Genomic DNA, 26,065 nt, shown 5'->3' with positions numbered 1-26,065 from the left:
GCACTTAAGGATATTATCACCCTGTAAAAGCTGTCTGGTCGATGCTAAGATTTAAAGAGACGATTAGGGGCAAAGATGGCCAAATGCAACAGGATGTCCTTGCTTCAGCTGCGGATATACAGATAGATAGGATATGCTTTAGGAGGCTCTTTTGTCTGGGATGTGGTTTTTCTGACTTAATAATATTTAAAAACATTATTCCTGTTGGGTTTTACAGATGTGCATGAATGTGACAGGATATTTTAATTCTGTTATCGAGGTGATTTATTCCACTGTGACAGACACGTGCCTCTGCGGTGGGGACTTAATGTTTTTCTCTGTACAACAAACATACCAACTGCCTTTTTTCAAGCAGGAAACACTTATGTGCTAAAAGGAACTCTTATCTCCTGTACTGGAAGGACTGATGTCGCAATAACAGACTGTAGACAGAACTGAAAACACAGCTTTCATAATAACAGTATTAATGGGACTTTTGACCCGTTTGAGTAATAATTCTACACACAGTATTAGGGAGTGGGTGATCTGGCCTGAGGAACATACATTATGTGGTGAAATCACATTTTTTGTTACCTTTTGTAAAATGCAAACTAGATATGACCAGGAGGGCTTTGCAAAGGTTATGGCTTATTTTTGCCTAAACCATGCATGTGCATAATTTTAAGCAGTTTTATTGCAATTGTGTGACTGAAAATTAGTGCTTTCAAATTATTGCAATTTTTAATCAGATTAATGAAATAGTTGCTGTGGATTCATTTCAGTTAATCACAATTAACCCTTTCATGCATACTGGTCACTACAGTAGACAGTTATTCTCCAGCTGTTCTCTTTTATATTCATTGATTTTGTTGTTTTAGTTCCATATCAGCCAACACAGTGGACACATATGCATCATCCCAAACACTGCAATTCATACCATTACTGTAACTTTGTTGTTCTAGATAAAACTTTGCTGTTCTACATAAACCTAATCTGCAGTAACATGTTTGAGTGTAAATCAATTAATTAATTAATTAATTAATTATTAGGCTATTGGACCGTAATCAACAGTTTTCTTGAACTAAAAGTGTTTTTATTGTTTTGGGTTTTTTTTGGCATATTATCTCCATTAATTGAGTAACAACTAGTATTAGAGTATGTTAAAATGTGAGAAAATGGCATTAGCTACATTAAAAATGTTTTTATTTCATATTTTGCACATAGTTTATCACTTTCTGATGATGGGTTTTAAATAAATGTTTCTTTGCTTCAAAAATTAAATGCATGGTGTCCAGCTGAGTGGACATTTTTGTAACTCCATGAAAAACAGGGTCATAAAAAAATTCAACTGAATTATTTTTTTCATGCCTAAAGAGGAAAAAAAATCACTCAAGAAAAAAATATTGACTAACGTTCTCATAATTGATGCATGAAAGGGTTAAAGATCATTCATTTTTTATTCTGTATTAATGGCGTTTCATTTTGCATGAGCAAACAGACTCAAGAAAGAAGGGAATATATCTGCACTTTGCGTGTTTATTAAACACCTTCAACAGTTTCAACAAAACAACCTGAAACAACTGTTCCGTCTTGGGTCTCATATTTCCATCCATAGGGCCGACGTGTTGTTCAATGTCTTCCATCTTTATGGGCTGGTTCTGCTGCCTGTCACTACCAGATCAATTGCCCATTTGTTCATGCACAACGTTACTCGGACAAGCTGCCTGAAATGCGTTGGCAGAGACGTTCAGAGTCATTCTGTGCTGCAGATGGGTTAATTGCATTAAAATTTTTAATCCGATTAATCATGATGATGGATTAATCCATGTTAATACGTTAATTTTGACAGCCTTTCTTAAAATATGATATCAGTAAAACCAGTGTAGATACCTCCAACTCACCAAGTTACTGTTTAGAACTGATTTGTCTTCATGTCACTTCACAGAGAATCATTTGCTCCTTCAGTTTGGCCTTTTCCCCACTTTCTGTGCTCGTCATCTGTCATTTTTAGCTGATTCAGTTCTGCAAAAAGTTGGTGGGAAATTATCTGAAATGACAGAAGGAAAAAAATCTCATACAAACTCCTGTGACTTCAAGTGGATTACCCAAAGTTTTAGTGGGAACTGACTTTAGAAACCCACTATAAACAGCCCCAAATGCACTCATAAGCAAAATTAACCCATAAAGGCTCAGTACTACTTTTGTGACAGATCCCAAATGATTTTTTTTAAACTAGATTTAACCCTTCTTGAGTGATTTATCTCCATTTATCACAATACTATCCTCTCCATTTTGCATTTTTTTTCTCAGTGAAAATAAGGTATTTTCTGATATTTAATTACTGATAATGTACTTTAATCATCATGGTGGGATTACATTTGAGGGTTATTATACCAAAAACAGAGACAACTTATGAAAAAAGGGACTTTCTCAGTAAAGTATATCATGTCCATTCACTATCATTGATCCAATTCCATGGGTTTTACTGGTAAATCAATGTTGTAGAAGATGACAGTGTTTCCACGTTCACTACGGAGCTTCTGAACATCCAAATGGGTCATATCTGATGACCATGAAAAAATGACAAACTGCATTTTACACCAATTATTCACATGGATTGATTGGATTAATGGATCAACAGTGACTTACCTTTTACATCAGTAAATGATTTTGGTCACTGGTGGATATTTGGGCCTTTATAGGTTAATACCACATGTAACTCATGATTAAGACATAAAATATTGATCCGCAGCCTGTTAAAAATTAAAATACTGAAAGCTTGTACAGTGTTGATAACATTACTTAATTTATTAAGCAATCTGTTTCCTCTGAAAAGCAGTTCATATGCCAAATTAAGCTCATCCACGATATACTCATCCTTATAAAGACCAATTGTAATGTCCAGCAGCTATGAGCCTCTAATAGTGAGAGAAGAGAATGCTAAATGGATCTACTGTTTCCAGTTACTTCATGAGATACAACTGCAGCCTATTAGGAGCTTTGTTTTCATTCCCAGTGAGTCCTGCTTACATCTGTTCTGATTAAACTTGGTAGGCACATTCAAAACAGAATTAGCACTGGTTTACATGATTTCATAACAAATGATTATATACAAAGTGATTTGGTAACTGGGAGGATATGATTTTGAAGTCTGTAAAAAAGGTTTCATTAAATTGGGTGAAGTAGATATAGTTTTAGATTGAATGTATTCATTTTGTGTGAAATATGTGTTACATACTAAACCTCAGACTTATGAGATGCATGCATGAAAATAACAAAGTAATAATAAAGACATAAATGATCACTTCCTACAGACTACACTGATATCAACTGATTGACTTGGAACATTTCAAATTAAAAAGCTTAACACCCAGAAACCTAAACAGCCCCCAGCGACCAAAAGCACCTACTGATGTAAAATATTTAATAAGTTTTGATCTGCTAATCTTATTGATACACAAAAATAATTCAGGTAAAAGGCAGTTTCTCAGCTTGTCACTGGCAGATATGACCCATTTGGACATGCAGAGACTCCACAATGAATTTGGAACCAATCAATAAAGTCCATATAGTTTGATAAATGGCAGTGGTTATAGACTCTTGTCTCTATGTTAGGTTTGTCTGTTTTGCTGAAAAAGACACATTTTCTTTAGTTTTCTCTGTTTTGATAAAATATTTGATAAAAGCTTTCTGGACATTACTTGATCAGTAAATTACATCTACAAACTATATGATTTTTACTGATAAATGCAAAATGCAGAGAATATTTTTTTAAATAAATGGTAATAAATGTAGAGAAAGGAATTTAATTTAAATGAATTAATTAATTAAATAACCTTTTTTAATAATTGGTTAAATAAAGGCTAAATTAAAAAAAAAAAAAAAAGAAAGAAAGAAAGACAGAAAGAAAAATTGGCAGTCACTCCAAAAGTAAGCTGGGCAAAAACCATGCAATTAACCCTCAAAGACCTACAGAGCATCTACTGACCAAAAAAAAGAAAGAAAAAAAGAAAAATTTGAACCATTAATATACTGAAATAATTCAGATAAAATACAATTTTTCAAATTTTCATTGTCATCATATATAACCCATCTGGCTGTTCAGAGACTCTATAGTGAAACACTGTCATGTTCTGCAACACTGATTCACCAATATGACAGTGGTTGTATACACTTACTCTTATGGTCGGTTAATGTTGATATTTTGCTGAAAATGTCACTTTCTTCGTTTTTTTCTGTTTTGATATAATAATCTATACATTTATACTGAGCCGTTAGGAACATCTACATGATCAATAAATAAAATACAGGAAAATACTTTGCTTTCAATGAAAAAAAAAAGCAAAATGCAGAGAATAATTTGTATTAAATGGTGACAAAGCTAAAGTTAAAGGTAAAAAGTTAAATGCGAAGGAGAAAAAAATGATTTTAAAGACTGAAATAAGGCCTGTTTTCTTGATAGAACGGCGCTACTGGCAAAATAATAGTAATAAAAAAAAATAAATTTAATTTTCATTCATTCATTTATTTATTTAATTCATAGATGTACATTTCATCAACAGACATTCAGTAATCATCTGGTGAACAAACACGTACACACTCATCCTCCAAAAGGAGCAGCGTGAAGAAAATCTTATACTTCCTGCCCCTAAACAATAATAGCCTTAATGGTTAGCGATACACATCTAGCTATAAAGCCATACTGTATAAAGTCAGACAAACCAAACAAAACACATCTAAAGATGATACAAAATTAATATAAAACCAAGGCAAAAATACATATCCCTGAAGTACAAAGCAAACAAAACAGGTAAATGTACACCTGACGAAATTATACAAAACAATTACGAAACCAGACCAAAATAAGTAGCCTAAATAAATGTCACAAGATGCAAAACAGATACGAAGCAAAATGTAAAAACTTATAACTGTTCATATAATCTCATTGTTCTGTCTTTATATACTTTTTTCAGTTGGAATATGTTTTTACAGTAAAAAAAAAAAAAAAAAAAAGTGACTCTTGAAAAGTCATTTTTTCCATTAAAAATAAATATAGCACACACTTTAGCCACATTAGCTAAACGTGCTTTTTGACAATGGAGCAAAAAGGAGAAGAAAAAGTCTGACTTCTATTCCCCTTTAACAACCTCCCACCTCAACACAATGCTACATTGTACATGTTATTGTGTGGACAGTTCTCTTGGGAAGTAGAGTTACAAAAGTGATTTTTTTTTTTTTTTTTATTAATGTTTTTTTTAGTTATTATCAGCTGTCGAGTCCATTGTAGTGACGTCACGGGTGGGCGGACCCTTTGTCCTCGTGCATGTCGTCAGGCTGCTGCCGCCGTTCACTTCCATGGAAGCGGAGGTGTGTTCTGCCGCAGACGGAAGGAAAGGCCAAGCAGAGCACACACACCCCTGTCTGTCTGTCTGTGGACTCCACACTCCGGCACACACACACACACACACACACAGTGACACGAGTGTTTAGACACAGCAGCTTCTACGGAGGCGCACGACACGAAGAGGACTTGACTTTAAGTGATTTCTGCGGCATTACTGCGTGAATGTGACGCAACCACACTGAACTCCAGCACCGACCGGTAAGTTTTACTTTAAAGATTTATCTGTATTTTGCGCATTAATGGAGAAAAAACGTACAGAAGTGTATATTTAAATATCAAAGACGTGGAAATTTTTATAACATTATGCTACAAGTCAAATAAATGTGACTAGTTTAGCAAAAGGGGTTCACGTTATAGTAGTAATAACTGGCTGCGGAAAAACTAATTTGGTGCAAAGTCAAGTGACAAAAATTAATAGTAATAACAAGACAGTGGCGTTATTACTTGTTAAACTCAGCGGTAATATTCACATGCCGTCTTTTAGTTAAAACTTTCAGATAAATGTACGTCTTCTTTTTTTTTTCTGTTAACTTTTCTTTTAACTCTTGCCAACTTGACGCATCATGATGCGCATCTCTGGTGGATGCTCTATCGATCCCACGCAGGACATGACCCACTACTTCCACAGAGGAGGATTCTCCTTAAAAATCACTACAGAGAGCAGCGAAATTAACTAAAATGACAATATTTACAGTTTTTGGGGTGCTATCTGTTCCTGTTTTTTCTACACTCTGTAAACTGTGTTAATAAATAGTTAATATATATTTTTAGATTGAAAATCATAACACTGGCTTAACCACCACCCATGACATTATCAATAAAGTTCAGTCTAATCTAATTTAATCTAATAAAGTTGTAATAAATGTAGACAAAATGCTGTAATAGGCTGATATTATGTGTAAATGAATGCAGTTTTTAGTGATACTGCTCTGTGGAGTTTCCGGGGGGGGGGGGGCACCTCTAACCCAATCCCAAATCCCACAACCATACAATCCCCCTCACCGCAACCACTGCACCTAACACCACAGAAACCATGGGAAACCCCTATTTTATAGAAACATAAAGTTATATTAATGAATGCACAGGCAGTATCTGTGAAGTAAAAGCAAAGTAATTTGCTAAAAGCTCAGCAACAATAGTTACCTAACATTTATCTTAAACTTTGTTCTTTAGTTTAGTAGGCTCCAGTGTGTATCCTCAGCCCACCCTAGGGTTTAAGGAAGGCCTCAGCATAATGAGCAGTTTAATTTAACCAGTGGCATGACTGCTGTTTTTAGTGGTCAGCCCAATGACAGAATGCCTGTTGTGATTGCAGGTTTTGCAGACTTGTCACCCCACCTACTGTAAACAGTTGCAATCTTGAACAAGAAGTCAGTTATAGAGCAACAGTATTGTCTATTAAACACACAAGTTTCTTGTAAATGCTCATCCAACTGGGCTTTGTGGTTTAATGTGTCTATTTCTGTACGCACACTGAAAATTCCACTGAAAACAATATCTTGGATCCTGTTTCTCTGCAGGAACTTGGTTTGAGGTCAATCCTCTTTAACAAATATGACTTATATGAAAAGTACACACTAAACGGGTGTGTCTGTGTTGAGGTATGTTGGCATAGAGTTCAGAAAAACACATTAGTTTTATTTTCATTTTTGTCTGTGCCATCTTTACTATTAAGCAATGAATCATAGTCAAGTCATTGTATTTCCTTTCACAGAAGATGAAAATATTCTGGTTATACAACATATTTTAAATAACAAGAAGCAGTTGCAGAAGTAGTTGTATCTTATGTAGATCACAAACACACAACTGACAACAGCAACAATGTAGTTGCTTTTAGAGATACACAACTATTTGCCCTTATTTGCCAGGCTGTTCCCAAGTGACCAGAATAAAAAGGACCTGTAGAACCTGAATTTCCTCTTGTATACAGCAGAGTTCCCCAAATGTGGCATTGACAGACAGCTGTGAACGTGCAGTGTGGAGATGCCGCCGGTCAAACTCTGCTGTGTGCCGTTTTAAGGGCAACGTGTAGCCTTAATTTTACAATATGGAAACCAATCCATGGTACTTACTAGTAATCATTATTGAACAGAAATGAATGATTAACAGCAGTACTTTTGGTTCTTTCCAAAATAGACTGAAACTAAACTGTTTTCGATACCAGACAATCTGCTGTAACTGACATTGTGTGAGCTTGTGGCAGAGTTTAGTGCCAAAAAGAATGCTGTTCCCGTCTGTCACTGCAGGTGATTAACAAATAAGAACGATACTGAAAACCACTACATGACATCTTAGTTTTTCGTTTCTCACAGGTACAAAGGCTCCCAAACGCAGCTAATGCTCACTCAGACGTGTAATTTGGCGTTGTTTTTTCCAGTTCTTTGAAGTTTATCTTATCTGAAACAGTGCTGCAGCAGGTTTTTGCGATCTGTTTTCACCCCTGCCATGTGAAGCGTCTTGAGAGAGGGGTGTGCCAAGAGGGACTGCTGCATTTCAATAACACAAGATCGTACCAGTCACAGTTGCTGTGGCTTTTCTGAAATAGGGCTCGGGGGTGTCTCAGGGGCACATATAGATAGACAAATGTGATTCCAGCTGCCACTGTGGCATCCCAGTCTTAATGATAGACCAGTTGATTGAGTGGAGAGTTTCTTCTGATACTCTTTGAGCTACGTATCAAGTTGCCCACCCATTGTTGATCAGTGCTACTTTTGCAGTTACATGAAATAAGCAGGTGATGAGGATTATACAGCTGTCGTTTTGAACTCCATGGGGACTCTTATGTGTGTGTGTATGTGTGTGTGTGTGTGTGTGTGTGTGTGTGTGTGTGTGTGTGTGTGTGTCTGTGTGTGTGCTGTATGCTTGAATTTCCATCTGTGTGAGGACAGTTCTCAGTTTAATTCTTATGTGTTATTAGGACACATCACCCTGTATTTTTGGGTCTTTTTTTTTTTTTTTTTTATAAATGATTGCCGTCTATGAAATGATTCCTTTTCTCTTAAAAATGTGCTTTATCTTCATCTGTGTATTGTTCCTTTTAATATTAGGTTGTTCCTGGTTTTGTCTGTGATTGTAGAAGTGTTATAATACATAAACCAACACACTTTCATGTAGGCTGATATTGTTTTGTGGGCTGTTGTGTTGCATAATCATCTATGCCTCATTTCAGAATCATGCAAATCACTTTATTTAGGGGACATCAAAAAAAATGAGGAAACTCACTTGAATCATTTGGTTGCTTTATAGCAAACACTGGAAAACTAATGTTGGCTATCAACTTTATACAATTTTCCACTGATGAGGGGAAATGGATTCAGTTAAATTAAATGTCCCCATGAGCACTGGAAAGCTGGTGTGTTTGCATTTGTGCGCATGTATGTCAGTAATAGCATTTGTTGTACAGTATGTGCAAATCTAGTAGTTGGTGATTAAAGACCTGGCTCTCCGCAGCCTTTTGAGAGGCTGAAACCCCCGTGATTAGGCTGCCGACCACACAGCATGAGGCTCCCACAGCTGCAGCTGGTTATCAATGGAGTGTTTAGTGTGAGCCAATCAAAACTCATCCTACTGTTCAACTGTACTAATATTCAGATAGGATACAATAAGATGACTAGAGCTCATTAATGTGCCATAACACAGTCAGTACAAAACATATATCCGTATTAAAAAAAAAAAAAAAAAATTCTCAGCACACTCTTACATGTTGTTAGCCTCATAGCATAATTCTTAATTCAATAAGTCATATTTTTGGCCAAATTCTGATATCCACATAACTTTACTCTCCTAACACTGCTGCTTCATTTTTCATCATTGGCTATGACCTGAAAAAAATATGACTTATGATTTAAGCTATAAGGCCAACGATGTGCATATACAGGCATACACATGTAAACAGAACATAATACAAGTCTTAATGCAATATTTATTTACATCTAAGAAACTTAAGCTTGTTGTGGCTGTTTTGTATACAGTTTCAGTTTAAACCCTTAGAAAAGTTTCAGGGAAACTATTTTCAGCCACATGAAAATGTCTGAAACACAGATGCGCCTGGTAAAACTGTTTTTACAGCTATCACAACAATTTCAGAATAATCCACTTCAATTAAACCCTGAAGAATTGCACACAAAGCCGGTGTAGGCCTACATTTAATGCACAGAGTGAAGAACATAAGAAAAGATTTTGTCACAATTTATTTGTTTTAGTGTATAGCTACCACATGTGTAAAGAGGCACATCTGAATGCCATTCTCGCAAAATGAGCAGAGCAGGTTAAATTGACAGTGTGTTGAAGCTGGACCTTCAGGAAATTATTCTCTGAAAGCCAAAAGCAACAAGCCGCTGGGGAACGAGGAGAGTGGGAAGTTCATAGAGCATGAGGAGGAGGCGGGGGGAGAACAGATCCATTTCAAGTGCTCTCCAAAATAGTAGCAAGCATACACACTGGGACCACCAGTGATAGCGTGCACTGGTTTTTGAAAATCCCTGTCATCAATTTCCTCCTTCTTAAGTCCCTGAAGAGGACTCTCATAATGAAAGATCAATTATTTGATCCCTGGTATTTACTGTACTCCAACGATCATATGTCGCTGATAATGCTGTGGACCTTGGACTGAACGCTCCTACTATATAAGCCTATTAATCATGTTGGGAGTATACAGGGAGAGCCCTGGAGGAGTCAAGAAAAAAAAGAAAACATATGAAGTTGAAGTATATGAAAGGCTGATGCAAGCAATTTATAGTCAGCAGATCCACAGCAGATCATTAACGACGAGAAAATGTACAACTTGCAGAGGATGTTAATGCTTGTCCTATTAATCTAATGAGCTGATAGCAAGTTTAAGCATTAACCTCAGAACACCTAGCAGCTACATCGTATTTACTTAACTAGTCCGCTGAGCTGAAGTCTGTTGTAATAGACAAACACATGTAATAGACTTTCACTACTTCTTCAAAATAACTTTCTCTAATGTCGCTAACACTGTGAGGTGGAGGTCACAGTTTTTAACCACATAAGATTAAGTGCAAGGGTGGGGTGGCAAATTAGCGAGGTTCATCGTATGTGTGGAAATAATTAGGAGAAGTGCAGACGTCTAAAATAACTTGTATGAAAGAAAAAAAAAAAACCACTGAACATCCTGGTTTTCTTTTTTTCCCGCATTCTTTGATAACTTCCTTTATAGAGTTGCAATATTTGGGTCATCTGTAATTAACTGAAATCATAATCGTTCCTTTTAGTTGTATTAGTCATTCTTGGTAGACTCAATGTTTAAGTGGTCAGATGACTGACATAAGACTGCCCTCTATGCAAATGATCAGCGACTAAATAAAACTGGTTCTGTTTGGATGCCTTGCACTATTAGTGAAAGCCGTTCTTTTTCACAGCTGTTCCATTTCCTCCCTCTACTTTTGACAGTTTGCCGTTGAAGCTCATCATGAATGATTCAACGATCTTGGATATTTACGATTTTTGGCTGAATAATTCTCTCAGCTTTACTTAAATGCGTTTTATTTCATACTAGTGCTACATTCAACTAAAGCTCATTATATTGCAACTGACTGCTTTAAAAGGTGACAAGTAATCATTTAATTTCATGTTTTACATCTGTTTTTTTTCTACATTTTTAACACTACTAATTGGGATCTTCCTCTCTTTTTGTGTGACAGTTTGAGGTGGACTGGCTGCAGTGATGTCCAGATCCACAAAATCAGCCTCTAGGTCTCGGAGCCGCTCAAGGTCCCGATCAAGATCCCGCTCCACCTCTCGCTCCAGAAGTCGATCCAGATCTCGATCTAGGAAGCATCGTTACAGGTAGTTTTATATTTTCATCTGTCCACCGTTCTGAACTGTCTCTTTTTTGTATTTGTGATAAAGATTGTCTAGATTTTGTTTGATTGGTTGAGACAGCCTTGATACATCCAAGTCTGGTTTAGGTTTCACCCACCTAATGCATCTAATGGAAATGAATGTGACCCATTAAAGTTGGATTTCAAGAAAGAAAGAGAACACTATGCTTCATTATAGACACACCAACATTGATGTAGCCTGGGTTTCCATGAAACTGTAGGTGAGTTGTATTACATGCAAACTTTATTTGGTTTATCTAAATAATGCCAACACCCAGGCCTGTGCTCTTTGAAAAACTTCCTGTTGCAGATTTTATGTATTCTACCTGCAGTCCATATTCTGACCCTGACTGCCTATGAACTGATTATATATGTAAAGCACATACAAGTATTAATGGATTTGGTTCACGGCCTCTCTTTCCAGAAGAAACAGGTTGTTTCAGAAAGTGGTCAGTTGTAATTTAACATATTCACTGACATTAGTGTGAATAATACTGAACAATTTGCAATGCGTGAGAATCTGAGTTGTAAGTGGAAATATTTGATCAGACATCTTTATTAGGTGGTTTGTTGCCTTCCCCACAACCCCTGAGTCAGTCTCATTCACTGCTCCGTGTTTTGTCTCCCATTACACAGGCAGCAGGAGGTGCACTGAGCATGCTCAGATGTCTGGAAAGCGCAAAGTCTATTCTCTCAGTGCATTTTGAAATTTTTCCTATTGAGCAAACGGTTACATTTTTATAAATATTTAAAATTCATCATAATTCAGATGTGTCAGGGGTTTAATGTAAATTCCCTGTTATTGTTGACATGTTTAAAAAGTGTTTCTTTGCTCGGACACTTCGCACACAGTTTCTGTCGGAATGACTGTGGCATTGCAATACATTTGGCAGGCTGCTGTGTTTCCTGCGGTGTTGCAGTGACATGCATTGTAATTAGCATAAAGATACATATAAAGAAAAAAATGGAGGAAATCTAGTGGTTTACGCTTCCTGAACCCATCTTACCTCTATGCAAATGTGTCTGTGGTCACTGTAGTCTTAACATGGTTGAATGCACATATTTGCACAAGTTATATAGTGTATAGAGGTTCATTCTCAGACAAATAAGAAAACCAGCTGCTGCACCAGAAATCATTTCTACTACAACAGCTTCTCAAATTCAAAGAGAAACTGAATAGCCTACTATTCTTTCTTTTTTTTAATTTTTTAATTTTTTTACAAAAATATGGTTTGTGCTCTTCTTAGTGACTAATCATGATCAAGAAGAAAAGCTACAGTTCTGCATCTTGCTCTTAGACTTGTTGCCCAGCGCATACAAACGGCAAACATAGAGTCAAAGGAATTGAGTAATTTTTTTCCCCCCTCAAATGTTCCATGTGACTCTGCTCCACTGGAGCTGGCCAGAGCAGATGCAGTATCTGTAGCTCGCTCTGTCAGTGTGCAGTGCTGCTCAGAGCGCTGCCTGCTTTACTCATTCTATTCCAATGACAAAACAAACTGGGTGAGTGGCTTGGTCTTTGTTAACTGTTAAATGGTTCAATAGTGCATGCAGTGTGGACTACTTTACTGTTTATAATAATTTAAGCTTTGTAATATGTTTTTACCAATGTCTGTATTTCAATCTTATAATGCCAGCAACTGCCTCAATATTTAACGTAATTTTACAATAGACAATATTTAGTTATTTTAATAAATTACCAGTTGTAGGACTTTTTAAAATATGGAGTTGGTAACTAGCGTAATGTCTACACTACATTCAGATAGACTTGTTGTCCAACTTTCCAGCAGGGGTTGTAGAAGCTATGTTGTGCTTCATATTTAGAGCATGCGGAGCTGATATAGTTATTGATTTGAAGATAAGAACATAAAATAGGTGAATATAGGTGGAAATGACTATTAAGAAAATGACTTATAACGAGACGATACTATGTTAATGATTTATGTTTGAGTGCCGTCCAAGGCTTTTTATCAGAAGTGCAGCAGAGCCCTCATGTGGCTTTGTCAAAGTCTACACCCTGGTCTGGCACTTGAGTGTAAAAACTCTGCTTTATTTAGTTCAACTCTCACAGTTCATCTCTGTGGGTTTCACTAAACATGGAAGCCATATATTAACATTTGGTTTGCCAAATCCAAATGATATACGACTGTCGGATGCAACTGGACTGCCGTACAATGTGGGTTTTAGGGTACTGGGATAAAGCTTTTCCATATGTTAGGCCACCTCCGACCTCCCATATGGATATTACATGAGTGTTTCAGAGTGGTAACCTGCCAAAAAACAGTCTTTTTATCATCTTTCTCTGTATAGTATTTTGTTGTAAGCGGCTCCCAGTGTGTTTTTTTGTACTGAATGTCCCCTTTATACTGATTTTTTTCTTTGTCAAGGTTAAGTACATCTTGTTCTCCAGCTTCTTTTTTATTCTGTCCATTAAACGTAAACAAAAAGCTCTTGTACAAATGTATGTCATGGCTGTTGAACAATGTGAATTGACAACAGTATTTTAAGACTTGTATATAGTTGAGATCACTAGTGTTATTAATGCATATGTATTTGGGTAAAATTATGATTTTTGTTTATTTTAGACTTACTGACAACATGTCATCCATATTACTATTAAAAATATTACCAGTCAGAGCAGTCATTTGCAGAAAATGACAACTAGTCAAAATAAAAATGCAGTGTTAATTCAGCAAGCAAGCTAATTCACTTCAACACAATACTAATGTTTTAGCTTTGTGCTTTCTCTCCACCAGTCATTTACATTACTTGTTTGATGGTTTGTAACATTCATCTTCTTGATCACTTCACGGAGGTTTGTCATCATCTTTAGGTGGAGATTGTTTCTAAGGCTGCACTCAGTCAATGTTTTGTTATTCTGCTAGATTTTATGCTAGTATGCTATGTTAAGCTGCATCACTCTAGTGTGTCCATTTTTGGAAAGAGATACTGTAAAAAAGGTAGAATTTAAAAAGTAACTGTGCTTTTTCCTCTGTTTCCTTCACAGCTCTAGGTCTCGGTCGCGCTCAAGGTCACGGTCAAGGTCTTATTCTCCTTCTCATAACCGGGACAAGAAATATCCTCGTGGATACCAAAACAATCGTGAGTATCGAGGCTACCACCGTGGCTTCAGGAGACCATACAACTTCAGGGGTCGGGGGCGTGGCTACTTCCCACGTGGACGCTACCAGCGAGGTGGAGGTGGTGGATACAACAACAACAACAACCACAACAACTTTCGTCCCAACTGGAAGAATTACAAGCAGAACCCTCAAAAACAGCAACAGCAGCAACAAAACAATTCTCGAGGACGACAGCGAAATGTCCAAAATCGTTCAGGAAGCCCTCCTCAAAGTCACTCTCATCACTTGGACCGGTCTTTATCACCCCAGTCAAGGCATTCCCAGCATTCTTCATCTTCTTCACACTCCTCTTCTCCTAAACGCAGAACAGCCTTGTTGCTGGCTAATCAGATCTCCAAAGATGTGCAAGAGGGCCATTCTGCATCCAAGGAGGTCAAAAAGGGAGAAGAGCGAGACATGGAGGCAGTGGAGCTTGGTAGGGTGTTGGCCGCAGACCCCAAAGAGGGTGCACGTGGTGGGAAGGCTGAGGGGAGCTGGCCTGGCCTGACAGACTGCAGCAGTCCAAAGAGAGACAGCCCCCTGGGCGCCTCTGCTGTTAGTGTTGGGCACAACAGCCGTAATACTCCCCCTAACCAGGCTAGTCCAGTTACTAAAAACACAAATGATGTGAGCAACGGCCCCCCCTCTTGGCAGGTGGTGTGTAGTGCATCATCAACAAAAAAACCCACAAAGGAAGGTCTAAACCCTATGCTCTCAAGCTTTGACTTCTTCTCCAATGAGGATTACCTGGATGGAGATAAAACAGCAATCTCCATTGCCTTCAGGAAGTAAGGCTGATTTTCTCTTTTCTTACTGAATTCTAACCCTATCTTAAATGTGTAGTTGAATTGCTTAGTGTTCAGATGCATTTTTATAGTGACAGTCATTTTATTTTAGCATGTGCTTCGGTTGACAACTTTGGGTTGCACAGCATAAATGAGACTTATGCAAGATTTATGGAGTTTCCAGATATTTGGAGGATTTTTTTAATGGAATTTCTTGTGTTTCCTTTACCTTATTTTCATAGACAAAATATGATGCTAACACCATTTAGCTTAACGAAATGTTTTCTCGAGGCTTTCTCTAAGTTTTTTCAGGATTGGTATTTTTAATAATCAAGGAGACCAAGTGTCACATGGAACCAGTATACAGAACATTTCAGTAAAAATGAAATATCTCAGCATCAGTTTTTTTTTTTAACTCCCAACAAAGAATTCTGTTTAAATGCATTTAAGATGATTGTTTATAAATAAGTACACTTAATGTTTTAGCAATAGTCAGCTGGAAGGCAACTGGAGGAATTATAAATTGGTATTTGTTAAGGTTAATAATTAGTTAGTTGTTGACAGGCTGTTTTTAATGATGTATTTAACCAATCAGACGTTACAGGTGGGACACAGCTTGAGACATCAGTGAGGACTAGAAGCAGAGTGTGCTGGTTTTGTTAGAGACAAAGACAAAACTATTCAAATTAATTCAATCTTATATGGTAAAAATATCTGCTGTATAAGAATTAGGTGGTCCATAGTTTTCGCTTGAGGCTTTAACCCTTTAGGTGCCGGAGTTAAAAAATAAAAAATAAAAAAATGATATCAAGATTTCAAAACTTTACCAGCTTGGGACCATGCCTTTCAAATGCAGTTTTCTTCTTCACTTTGAATAGAAACACGGCCTAAAATGGTGTTAGGATTGAAGGGGCACATGTCTGCCATCTATTGGTGGGAGGTGGTAACAAGATTTGGTAACTATCCGGAGCGATGGTCTGTTTAATTTTGTTACGTTCCTTGTCACAATATTGCAACTTTGGCGCTTAAAGGGTTAATAGTACAATGTTGTAATAATTGATACAGTTGTTTTTTGAGACACATGCACAGTTGGATACAGTTTTTTATCTCTTTGTCATTGTTTAGGTTTTTGGAGGAGCAAAATAAAAAAGCTACACCTGCCTGGCAAAATGGCAAGAGCACAGAAGCAGATGATTTGGATGTGGAGCCAGGGAAAGTAAATGGCAAAACACCTACTGTTATCTCTGACTCAGTGTCAAGAAAATATAAAGAGGACATTGATGGAGAAGTGTCTCTGAAAAGCTTTTTGAAAGCTTCTCCTTTTCTTTCTGATGATGGGGAGGAAGAGGTGGAGATTATCAGAACCCATTCGAAGGCACTTCAGAAAGACTGCCACAATGGGGACGAGCCCTTAAAGCCAAAGAATAAGGTCACTCACTCAGCCCAAGAACTGTTAGAAGAGTGCTTTGGCAAATGGCAGAGTGCAGCCTATTCTCAAGTTGCTAACAGTGACCTTGACACCATGGCAGAGGAGATCTATCTCAGTAGAAAACAAGAAAAGGCAGCTGCCATTGCTGCTGCTTTGGCCAAGAGGGACTTAGCACACAAATTTGAAGACCTCTCCCCTGAGAGAGGCTGTAAAACCAGGAAGATGTCAAAATCTCCACCTATCCCATCTCCCATACTGCCAAGGAGGAACTCTGACAGAGAGATGTTTATGGTCAGAGGAGAGGACTCACCTCTCATATCCTCAAGAAAACAGGAGGCAAAGTTTAATGTCAGGATGGATTTCCATGGAGATAGTCTTTTAAGGTGAGTATCATCAGGCTTTTCTCTGAAACCACTGGTCAGCTGTAGAAGCTGTATTTATTCTGCACAGTGTTCAAATAAATATATGAAAATTTGTGTCATTTTCAGCACTTCTGATCTTTTAGCTGAAGAGCGGCAGTTGTCTCAGGATCTTGTGCAGTCATCCAAAAAAGATCAGGCGTTTCGCTCTATCTTTCAACATGTTCAGTCTTCTCAGTCACAGAGGAGTCCCTCTGAGATGTTTGCCCAACACATTGTCACCATTGTTCACCACATTAAAGGTGAGTGTCTCTCTTTTTAATCTTTACATCTCTTATTTAAGTGCACTGCATGGATTTCAAAGGGTGAGGCATGGATGAGTGAGACAGAATATCTATGCTGATCCATGCAAATGAAAGGACTTCATTTTTTAAACTGGTTTTCCACCTGGATGGATGGATGGGTGGATGGATGGATGTGTATGTGTGTCTGCCACTGTTTTTCAAATGATAAAGAGTATGTGAGGAAGTCTGAGCTCAATCATCAGACAATTCTGCTTCCACCAACGATGGCATTTTTTAGCCTGAGATGACGGTGTAGTTTTCTTTTTGTGCTTCTCACCCTGTTTGAATATGATGAGCCACATCTGTACATACACATTTAAATATCTATTTTTATCTCAGTGAGTATTTAGATTGGTTTATTCCACCAATCAACCGGTGGGTCTTACTCTGAGGGAAGTGATTTGTCTCAGAATCCTCTGGTGTCATATGTTTTAAGATGGGCTTAAAAGTTGTATTTCAGTATAAATACATCATTACCTTTGAGAAGACTTTGCAGAAAAAGTCAGAGAAGCCATTGCTCCTTTCTTCCTCCTCACCATCTGTGCGGACAGTGGATGGATGTGACAGGTCCAAGCCATTTTCACTGAGCCTCAACGGTGTTGAAATATTGATTCAAGTCAATGCTCAAACTGTCATATCGAACTGGCTGGAGATGAGGTGGAGGAAAGTCTCCCATTGAAGTTGACTTCCACAAATAACTTAATGTCTAAAACCTCCATTGATGGTTTTGTAGGGGGAGTTGGACTGAGTTGAGATGAGATGAGGACTAGTGGACCAGGAAGAGTCGGGATTGTTTACTTGAATCCTCCTCTTTACATTCTGGTCTTTCTCTGTGATGAAGGAATTCATAATAGCGACAGTTCCTGACAAAGTCCTCTCAGCTACTGTTTTTTTTGTGATGTGGCACCTGGCAGCTGACGAACAGGGGGAAGCCTGAATGGCCAATGAATTTGCAGAGGTGAGTTTACTAACAGCCACCCTGCCATCTCTGGCCTTTGTGAACTCAAGTGAAGCTTGTCCATATATGTCTGGACCGAGGGAACGGGAGCGAGCATCAGCATCCTGATCTGGCATTAAATGCATTTTAAGGTGGTTTTCCAAAGAAGTCTGAGTCTGTAAAATCTTCTTAAGGACTGACTTGAAGGTGTACTTCAGCACTGCTTTGCACATGCTAAGTAGCCGCTTCTTTACTGTCTGACTAAAAACATTTTCATTGACTTCCCTCTAATTCCTAACAATGGAAACAAGGGAAAGACAAACAAAAAAGTGTACCCCAAAGTAATCTCTATAATTTTTTATCGTGACATATTTCTGAAGGCGTCGGAAATGTGTAATTTCAGTGGAATTTGACATTGAAGATTCCACTGCTTTTTTTGCCTTTATCTTAGTGGGCTGGAAGAAGCTTGATGAATAATGGATTTACAAAATCCATGACTTGAGCCCCAGAGACTGGGCTTTGCATTGTGAGTCCTGCAAGTTTGTAAATTTAAGGTTTTTTGTGAATACTTTTTTTAACATCTGTTAGCTCTAAAATGCTGTTTATAACCTGTAAGAACCATTAAATCTTACCATTTAAATAGGGAAATAGACATACGAGAAGCTTCATGACCTGTTAAAACACTACAGTGTGGACGTATACGTAACAAGAAATTAAATGAAAGGCATTTTTGTTAATAAAAAAATTTAGAAATGATGGGCAACGATGATCCGCAGTTTGAAAAAATTTATAGTGGCAACATGTTACTGTGGCAACAGGGAAAGATACAGTCACGGAAAAAATTATTAGACCATCAAAAGTCATCAAAACAATAGTTATGCAATCAAGTACTAACTCCTGTGTGTATCATGTGACTAAAACAGACAGAAAAGAAAACATGGAATTCCTAAAAGCACTGTTTTTGGCAGTACAATGCCATAGATATTGATGTAAGAACCGAAGTGATTTTGGTTATTAGCAAGAAAACATGGAAAATGGATAGATATCAGCTCTGAAATTAAACTCTTCTGAGCTATTTTTGTTGTTATCATTATATTTGTCCAAACAAATGTACCTTTAGTTGTACCAGGCATTAAAATGATCAAGAAATTGAAGAAAACAAGGGTGGTCGAATAATTTTTCTGCGACTGTAGGTAACATATTCATCACGGAGATTAGAAGAATCTCCTTATGGCTGAGCAAATGATTAACATGTTGACTGTGAACTGACAGATTGTTGTTGCTGTGTTGACCAATCGACATTCAACCAACAGGCATGACTTCAGTCATTACGTGAAGACTAACGTTACACTATTACACACTCATGTAATCTGTATGTTTTCTTTTGAATGGTCTGAATTATGTCTTATTCCAAATGTTGCACTGCGTGATTACGATATGTGGGATCTGCAAATATAATTATTAATAGATATTATTCAGGTTTTAGGGACATTCTTTGGATGTACACAGTGCATCAGATTATGCATCCCAGATGAAATCTTTATTGAAGTGACTTACTCTGTGTACATGAATCAACTAGCCCGTGTGCTGGGGGTAGTGATGCACATCCCAAAGAAAAGCTCATGTGTTGTCGAAAAAAACTAGTTTTAGAAATTATGAAAGACTTGGTTATTAGCACATTATTGTTATGTACAAATATTGCAAGAAAGTGGTTGAAAAGCAAAAGGAGGAGGTGTGTTTGTGCTGAACTTTGAACAATTCCTGTTTTAAATGTAAATAATAAATGTCAATATTAATGGAATAATCATTATCAATAGCCATGCAGTCATTGTAGCAGTAATACTTTATTTTACAGAATAAGATTGAGAAGCTGAATATTTTGTTCAGGTCTTTGGAGCCTTGGAGCTGCTGCTCTGCTGGGGCAAAGCTGCACATGTGGAATTGAATTTGTAATCCTCATTTCCTGCATCTCAGCTCTGAATCAACTTCATCATCTTAGCGATACCATCCAAACACTCACTGACACAGTGTGTCTGAGGTGTCAGAGGAAGCCCAGACTATACAGAACATGTCCATGTCAGTGGAACCAGATTTAAGAAACAGCTAACATAATGTAAAATGTAATATAACTAATCTATTGCACATTCTGTTACTCAGGTGAAATAGCTTTTTCATTAGTATGCATTTTACAAATACAAACATGAATTTAACCATGAACTTTCACTGTCCAGTAACTTCTTCACTACTTCACTGAAGTGATGTACTAAGATATTACAAAACAATCATATTTTATCTTATTTTTAATTTGGGAACAGCAACATGTGCAGAATCAAAAGGGAAAAACTTCGCAACTCACTAAAGTACTCTGAATATTTAAAGAATTATACTTATGACATTCAACACACCACCTATCATTTGTGGTGTAGTTTATTTTTAGATAAACTATAAAGTTGTCTTTTTATCACAAACTAAAACTTGGTTTCTTTCACATAAGAATAAAGAACAATCATTTCTTCACTAAAATCAGGGTGTCTATTACTTTTTAAATTAAGTTAATATTGTGACTAAAAACCAACATGTGCTGATGTTTCTGTAAAATATGAACTTAGATGCTGAACTGCGGGGAAGTTTGAGGGAGTTGACTTGAGTTTTGCTTTTTTCTTCTCTGTGTGCACACGAGCAACTTAAAAATCATGTGACCAAAGCATTTCTGTTCCAACACAATGTGTTTGAAGAAACACCTGGGCTGAATTCTTTGTTTATAAATCTCTAAGATGACCAGCTCTTGATTGGAAAAGAAATTCCCAGTGCTGCATCACAGCTTAATGGAAAGATGAAAGATGTTTCTTCCTGTTTCCTGTACAGCTCAGCACTTTCCATCCTCTGGAATGACTCTAAACGAGCGATTCACCATGTACCAAAGACGAGCTGCAGAGAAGGAAATGATGAAGCCAAGAAAAAGCCCAGAGATACACAGGTAGAGTCGCCTATTGAGTGACCCTCTCACCTTCAGTGTGCTGTGGCTTCACCTCCTCTTTTAACAGCTTTCAGGTATTTTTCACACCTTTCCTACCTGAAAATCCACAGACTGTCTTGGCTTATTTGTTCTCATGCTCGGTGGAGGTCAGTTTTATTTTCCCACCAATTTGTCTTTTCCATTTTTCTGTTGTGTGTTGGTCTTTGCAGCTCGGTGTAGCTCAGTTTGTTTCGTGGCATCTGTACTACATTTGTACATTTACCTGTCTCGCCTTTGCCTTGACTGTGTTTCTCTCTTTCAGGAGAATTGATGTTTCACCAAGTGCTTTTAAGAAACACGCTCAAGTTTTTGAGGCGATGAAAAGCGGAGAGGATGGCACTTACAAGGTGACTGAACATTTTGCAGTATGAAGTATGTGGGAAAAACAAACAACAGCAAACAAATGAGCAAGCAGGATGCCTTTTAGACTGTACTCCCTTAAAGCCTTTGGCCTTTCATGAGGGGAAGTGCACAAAGTCTAAGAAATGCAAATGCATATTAAGGCACTTTGACTTTGTTGTTTGTTACATATCACCTCCACACATGGTGAATTGTTAAAATGTGGGCACAAGCCTGACCAAGGCTAATGAATCAAATAAGGTCAGACATGGAAGCCGCTGTACCCAAGCTGTTCAAAGGAGTCTAAGCAAAAGTCTTCGTAAGTATTCTTTAAAAATTAAGGAACGGAAATAACCAACAGCAGGCACTTTTTGCACTTGTGCTTATATTTACATGCTTAACTCTCTGAAAACATGTTCACAGTATTTTGATAAAGCGCATGAAAACGTCAACATTTACAAACAAGAAGGGCAGAAATGGCTATGAAGCAAAAACTTTTGTGGATTCAAAGTAGCATGATGAAATCTTATCTACTTGCTCTTCACCATCATTAAAGAACCATACTAGTGGTTTTGCAAATATAAGTGTGTAAACCTTCTCATGGCGACTGTTTTTCAAAGCAAAGCAGTTTTGATTTATTTCCCACCTTCCAGGTAATGACTGTAGTTTTATAAAATAATAACTGATTTGCTTTTCAACTCATCTGAACTAGGAATTCATCAAGTACAGTAAACAACTGTTTCTGATTTCCTTGGTTAGACCCTGAGACTGAAATGACAAAATCTCTGAATTGCTGAAAATCATGTAACTAATTATCAACAAACGATTCTCAAAGTACTTGAACACTATTGTGAGATTTCCTCTAAAAACACCTGTTTGATTTCTGACATAGAAAGCAAAATGTGCAAAACTATTGGTATGACTCTTTAAGTGCTCAATCTACATTTCTTTGTCTTTTTTTATTGTCTTCTGGCCATGACGTGGGTTTTGCCTAATCCCCATGGACCCTACTCTCTTGTTTACACACCAGCATGGCTGAGAGCACACTGATAGCATCTACATGCTAATCCAAAGTCTATCCACGACGATGTGCTCTGTTTTGATTTACTCAGGACGGCGGGGAAAAAACGAAGGGGGACCCAGGAGACCTTCGTGTGGATATTGAACGCCGTAAGAAATATTCCACCCATGACAGAGATTATAATCATGATCAGGGAAGAATTTTGGCCAATTCCCCGGATTCAAGTAGAGAGCGATCTGAGGAAAAGTTTTCCAAATGCTGCAAGAAATCAAAGTATGTACCAGTGCCACATCTGCTTTGTGTTTACAAAATCTCCACAGATAAACCCAACACTGCTTTTCATGTCCACTGAGACTGGTGTATTCACTACTTTCAGTAAAAGCATGAAGAAGCGCTCTCGCTCCAGTTCTTCCTCATCTTCATCATCCTCCAGGTCCCAGAAAGAAGATATGGGTCATGATAAGTCTGATTCAAAAGATGAAGGCTTTAACAGGGCCCGACTGGGTCAAAGGGAGTCTCCAGGACTAGGTGACAGAGGACGGCCTCGTGGAGGATTCGTAAGTAAAGCCATGAAGTCTGAAAACCACATGAGTCTGTCTGATCCCACCTCCCATTCTGGTCACCAATGCTGAAACAATGTTGTATAGCAGGGGGCTTTTGCGGGTCTTGAAAGTCTTATAAAGTATGGAGTTTTGAAAGACTGGAATTTTGTGTGAAAGTCTTAATAAAGTATGGAAAAAAGTTTCTCTCAGTTGAATTTTAGAGTACAATCATACTCATAATCTTTCAGATAAGAAATACATGAGGAAATAAGGATGTTAGAAAAATCGATTCTGCAATACATTGTGATATTTCATTTCACAATTCTGTATCGATATTAAAAAGTACTGTATCGATACTTTCAGGTATTTATTCAAATGCAGATATGGCGGAGGTTCATTTTTGTTTTTCTTTATTGTTTATATCTTATTTATTATTATTTAACACTGTTTTATTAAATAATGGTTATTTGAAGCATCCTAAAGGCACATTTCACTGTCTGAGAGAGGCAGATGTTAGTTCCTTTGTTGGGATTGCACAAAAATAATGTTATGATGTTAGTTCTGAACTAATAGAGTATGAACATTTGAGCAGGATCTTAATCTGTAATGTCTGTAAAATATAATTTAAGTTTGAACACAGGAAATTTTTGTGATATACCATTAGAGCCTGTTGTGATCAAATAAAAAGGTGTTTAGTATCTGTGCATATTTCGGGTGTAATTCAGTTCTTCCAGGAAATAATCATTTTAAAAAAAGAAACAAACAACAAATTGCCTCTTTAACAGTATCATCATATATTGTGATATATTGTATCGTGATCCTAGTATTGTGATTTATATCGTATCACCAGATTCTTGCCGATACACACCCCTATGAGGAAAGCACCTAAAAAACTAGATAGGATTTCACTAACCGGTTGGTGCTGGAATGATTCTAGTGAAACTTGTTTATGATATCCATATACTTTTGTGATTTTCATATGTTTTGAAAATGTTTCTGTCCATAAAACGTAATTTACTGTGAATTATGCTTTAATTGTCTGTGTAGGTTCTCATGTGCCCAGGTCATCATTCTTCTTGGTTCTTCTTGGTTCAACTGGACTGGTTTAGCTCTTTTGAAAACATTTCATCTCTCATCCAAGAGACTTTTGGAGTTCAGTTCAGAACTGACTCTGTTCTAAGTAGTCTTAAAAAAGTCTTAAAATGTCTAAAATTGAATATGTAGGAACCCTGTGTAGAGTCTGTCCTCAAACATGAGTTCAGAAGGTTTTGAGCAGTCGTTATCCTTCTCAGAGAATAGTCTGTGTACCTCACTGTTGTTGATTTTTTTTTTTTTTTTTTTTTTACAAATTACAGCAAGTCCGAATTCGTGGAAGGAGCTGGAACAGAGGCAATTACCAGGGAAATAATTCACATTTTAATCCAGCAAACATGGCAATGCACCCAAAAAATGAAGACTGGGACCCAGAGTACACTCCCAAGAGCAAAAAATACTACTTGGTAGGATGAAATCTATTTCCTCATTAATGCTGAGGGCACATGCAGCATTTCATTAAGTGTTTTTTCCCTTGTTCCTTCTTCTGTCTTCTTTCTCTCAGCATGATGACAGAGATGGGGAAGTAGAGTGTAAATGGATGGACAACCGAGGGCGAGGGCGTGGAGGTTTCTTACGTGGAAGGGCGCGATTCTTCATCCGTAAAACCAACCCCGGTCTCGGCAGCAAAAGCTCCAAGTGGGTTCACGATAAGTTCCAGGTCAACGGGGAGCAAAGTGGAGGACAGGAGGAGGAGACGGAACAGGACCACAAAGAAGGAGGACAGATCGACGGAGACAATACTTGAGCATCTTAACTGTCTTTTGTGTTACTCGGGGCTCTGACGCAGTGATTTTTATTCCCACCGCAATCCATAAATGCAGATTAAATCGTTAAAATTTAATCTTTGGTAAAAATTCTGTGCTTTTGTGTCTGCTTAGGTCAGGGGTGAGCAACCTGTAGCTCCGGGGCCACATTTGGCTCTTGGGCCCTTCTCATTTGGCTGCGTTTGGCTTCATCAAAAAACATATGGAAATGAATTACACTTTGGTTTGGGGTTTTTTTTCCACATTTTTCTATTATTATCGGAAGCATAAAGTCATTCTGATGTGCAGTTGTAAAAATGTAGACTAGACCTCAAATATCTACAAACTCCAGATTTTGTAGGAACTGGGAGATTGGTGTGAACCCATCATTCGTAAGAATCCTTGTGACCCTCGCATAACATGTCTCTTTAGATCAGGAGTGTCAAACTCATTTTAGTTCAGGGGCCACAATCAGCCAAATTTGATCTGCAGTGGGCCGAAACTGTAAAATAATAACATAATAATATAGAAATAATGTCAACTCCAAACTTTTCTCTATGTTTTAGAGTGAAAAAAGTGAATTTACATTATGAAAAGGTTTACATCTACAAACTATCCTTTCAAAAGGTGTGAATAACATGAACAAACTGAAAAAAATAAGTATAATTTTAACAATATTCTGCCTCAGTTTATCATTTATACATGTACATTATATATAACTTACAGATCACAATGGATCTACAAACACACAAAACATTGAGTAACAGGCAGAATATGGTTAAAATTGTACTTCCTTCTCTTAAGACATTTCAGGTTATTCACATTTTTTGCAAAATTATACTTTGTTTTAGTGTAAATACATGAAAATATTTACATTTATAAAGAGAAAAATTTGAAGTTGTCAATATTTATGTTATTATGATAGTATTTTACTGAATCCTGCCCACTTGAGATTGAATTGGTCTGAATGTGGAACCTGAACTAAAAGGATTGTTAATATTTTAGTATAATTTTTATATTTTACAAATTCATCCTAAGGGCCAGACTGGACCCTTTGGCGGGCCTGATTTGGCCCCCGGGCCGCATGTTTGACACCTGTGCTTTAGA

At 37.3% G+C, this 26,065-nt stretch overlaps 1 protein-coding gene across 5 annotated transcripts; it reads left to right on the top strand.

Moving 5' to 3' along the window:
- Window positions 1-5,354: 5,354 nt before the first annotated feature.
- Window positions 5,355-25,513, top strand: thrap3a (thyroid hormone receptor associated protein 3a). 5 transcript variants are annotated; one of them, XM_030159203.1, is made up of 11 exons: window positions 5,355-5,573; window positions 11,046-11,191; window positions 14,234-15,136; window positions 16,259-16,945; window positions 17,051-17,223; window positions 21,068-21,179; window positions 21,481-21,565; window positions 22,670-22,851; window positions 22,955-23,135; window positions 24,476-24,619; window positions 24,718-25,513. In XM_030159203.1, exons 2-11 carry the CDS (start codon window positions 11,070-11,072, stop codon window positions 24,958-24,960), a joined length of 2,832 nt encoding a protein of 943 aa, XP_030015063.1. In that variant the 5' UTR covers window positions 5,355-5,573; window positions 11,046-11,069; the 3' UTR covers window positions 24,961-25,513. The 5 variants fall into 5 exon arrangements, with proteins under 5 accessions (XP_030015063.1, XP_030015061.1, XP_030015062.1 ...); XM_030159201.1 differs by having other exon boundaries at window positions 5,355-5,581; window positions 11,047-11,191; XM_030159202.1 differs by having other exon boundaries at window positions 5,355-5,585; window positions 11,047-11,191.
- The last annotated feature ends 552 nt before the right edge of the window (window positions 25,514-26,065 follow it).

The sequence above is a fragment of the Sphaeramia orbicularis genome, chromosome 16, assembly GCF_902148855.1.
Source record: "Sphaeramia orbicularis chromosome 16, fSphaOr1.1, whole genome shotgun sequence".
Classification (NCBI taxonomy): domain Eukaryota; kingdom Metazoa; phylum Chordata; class Actinopteri; order Kurtiformes; family Apogonidae; genus Sphaeramia; species Sphaeramia orbicularis.
The sequence above is the reverse complement of the archived record's forward strand: the minus strand, read 5'-3'. Positions and strand labels throughout refer to the sequence as shown.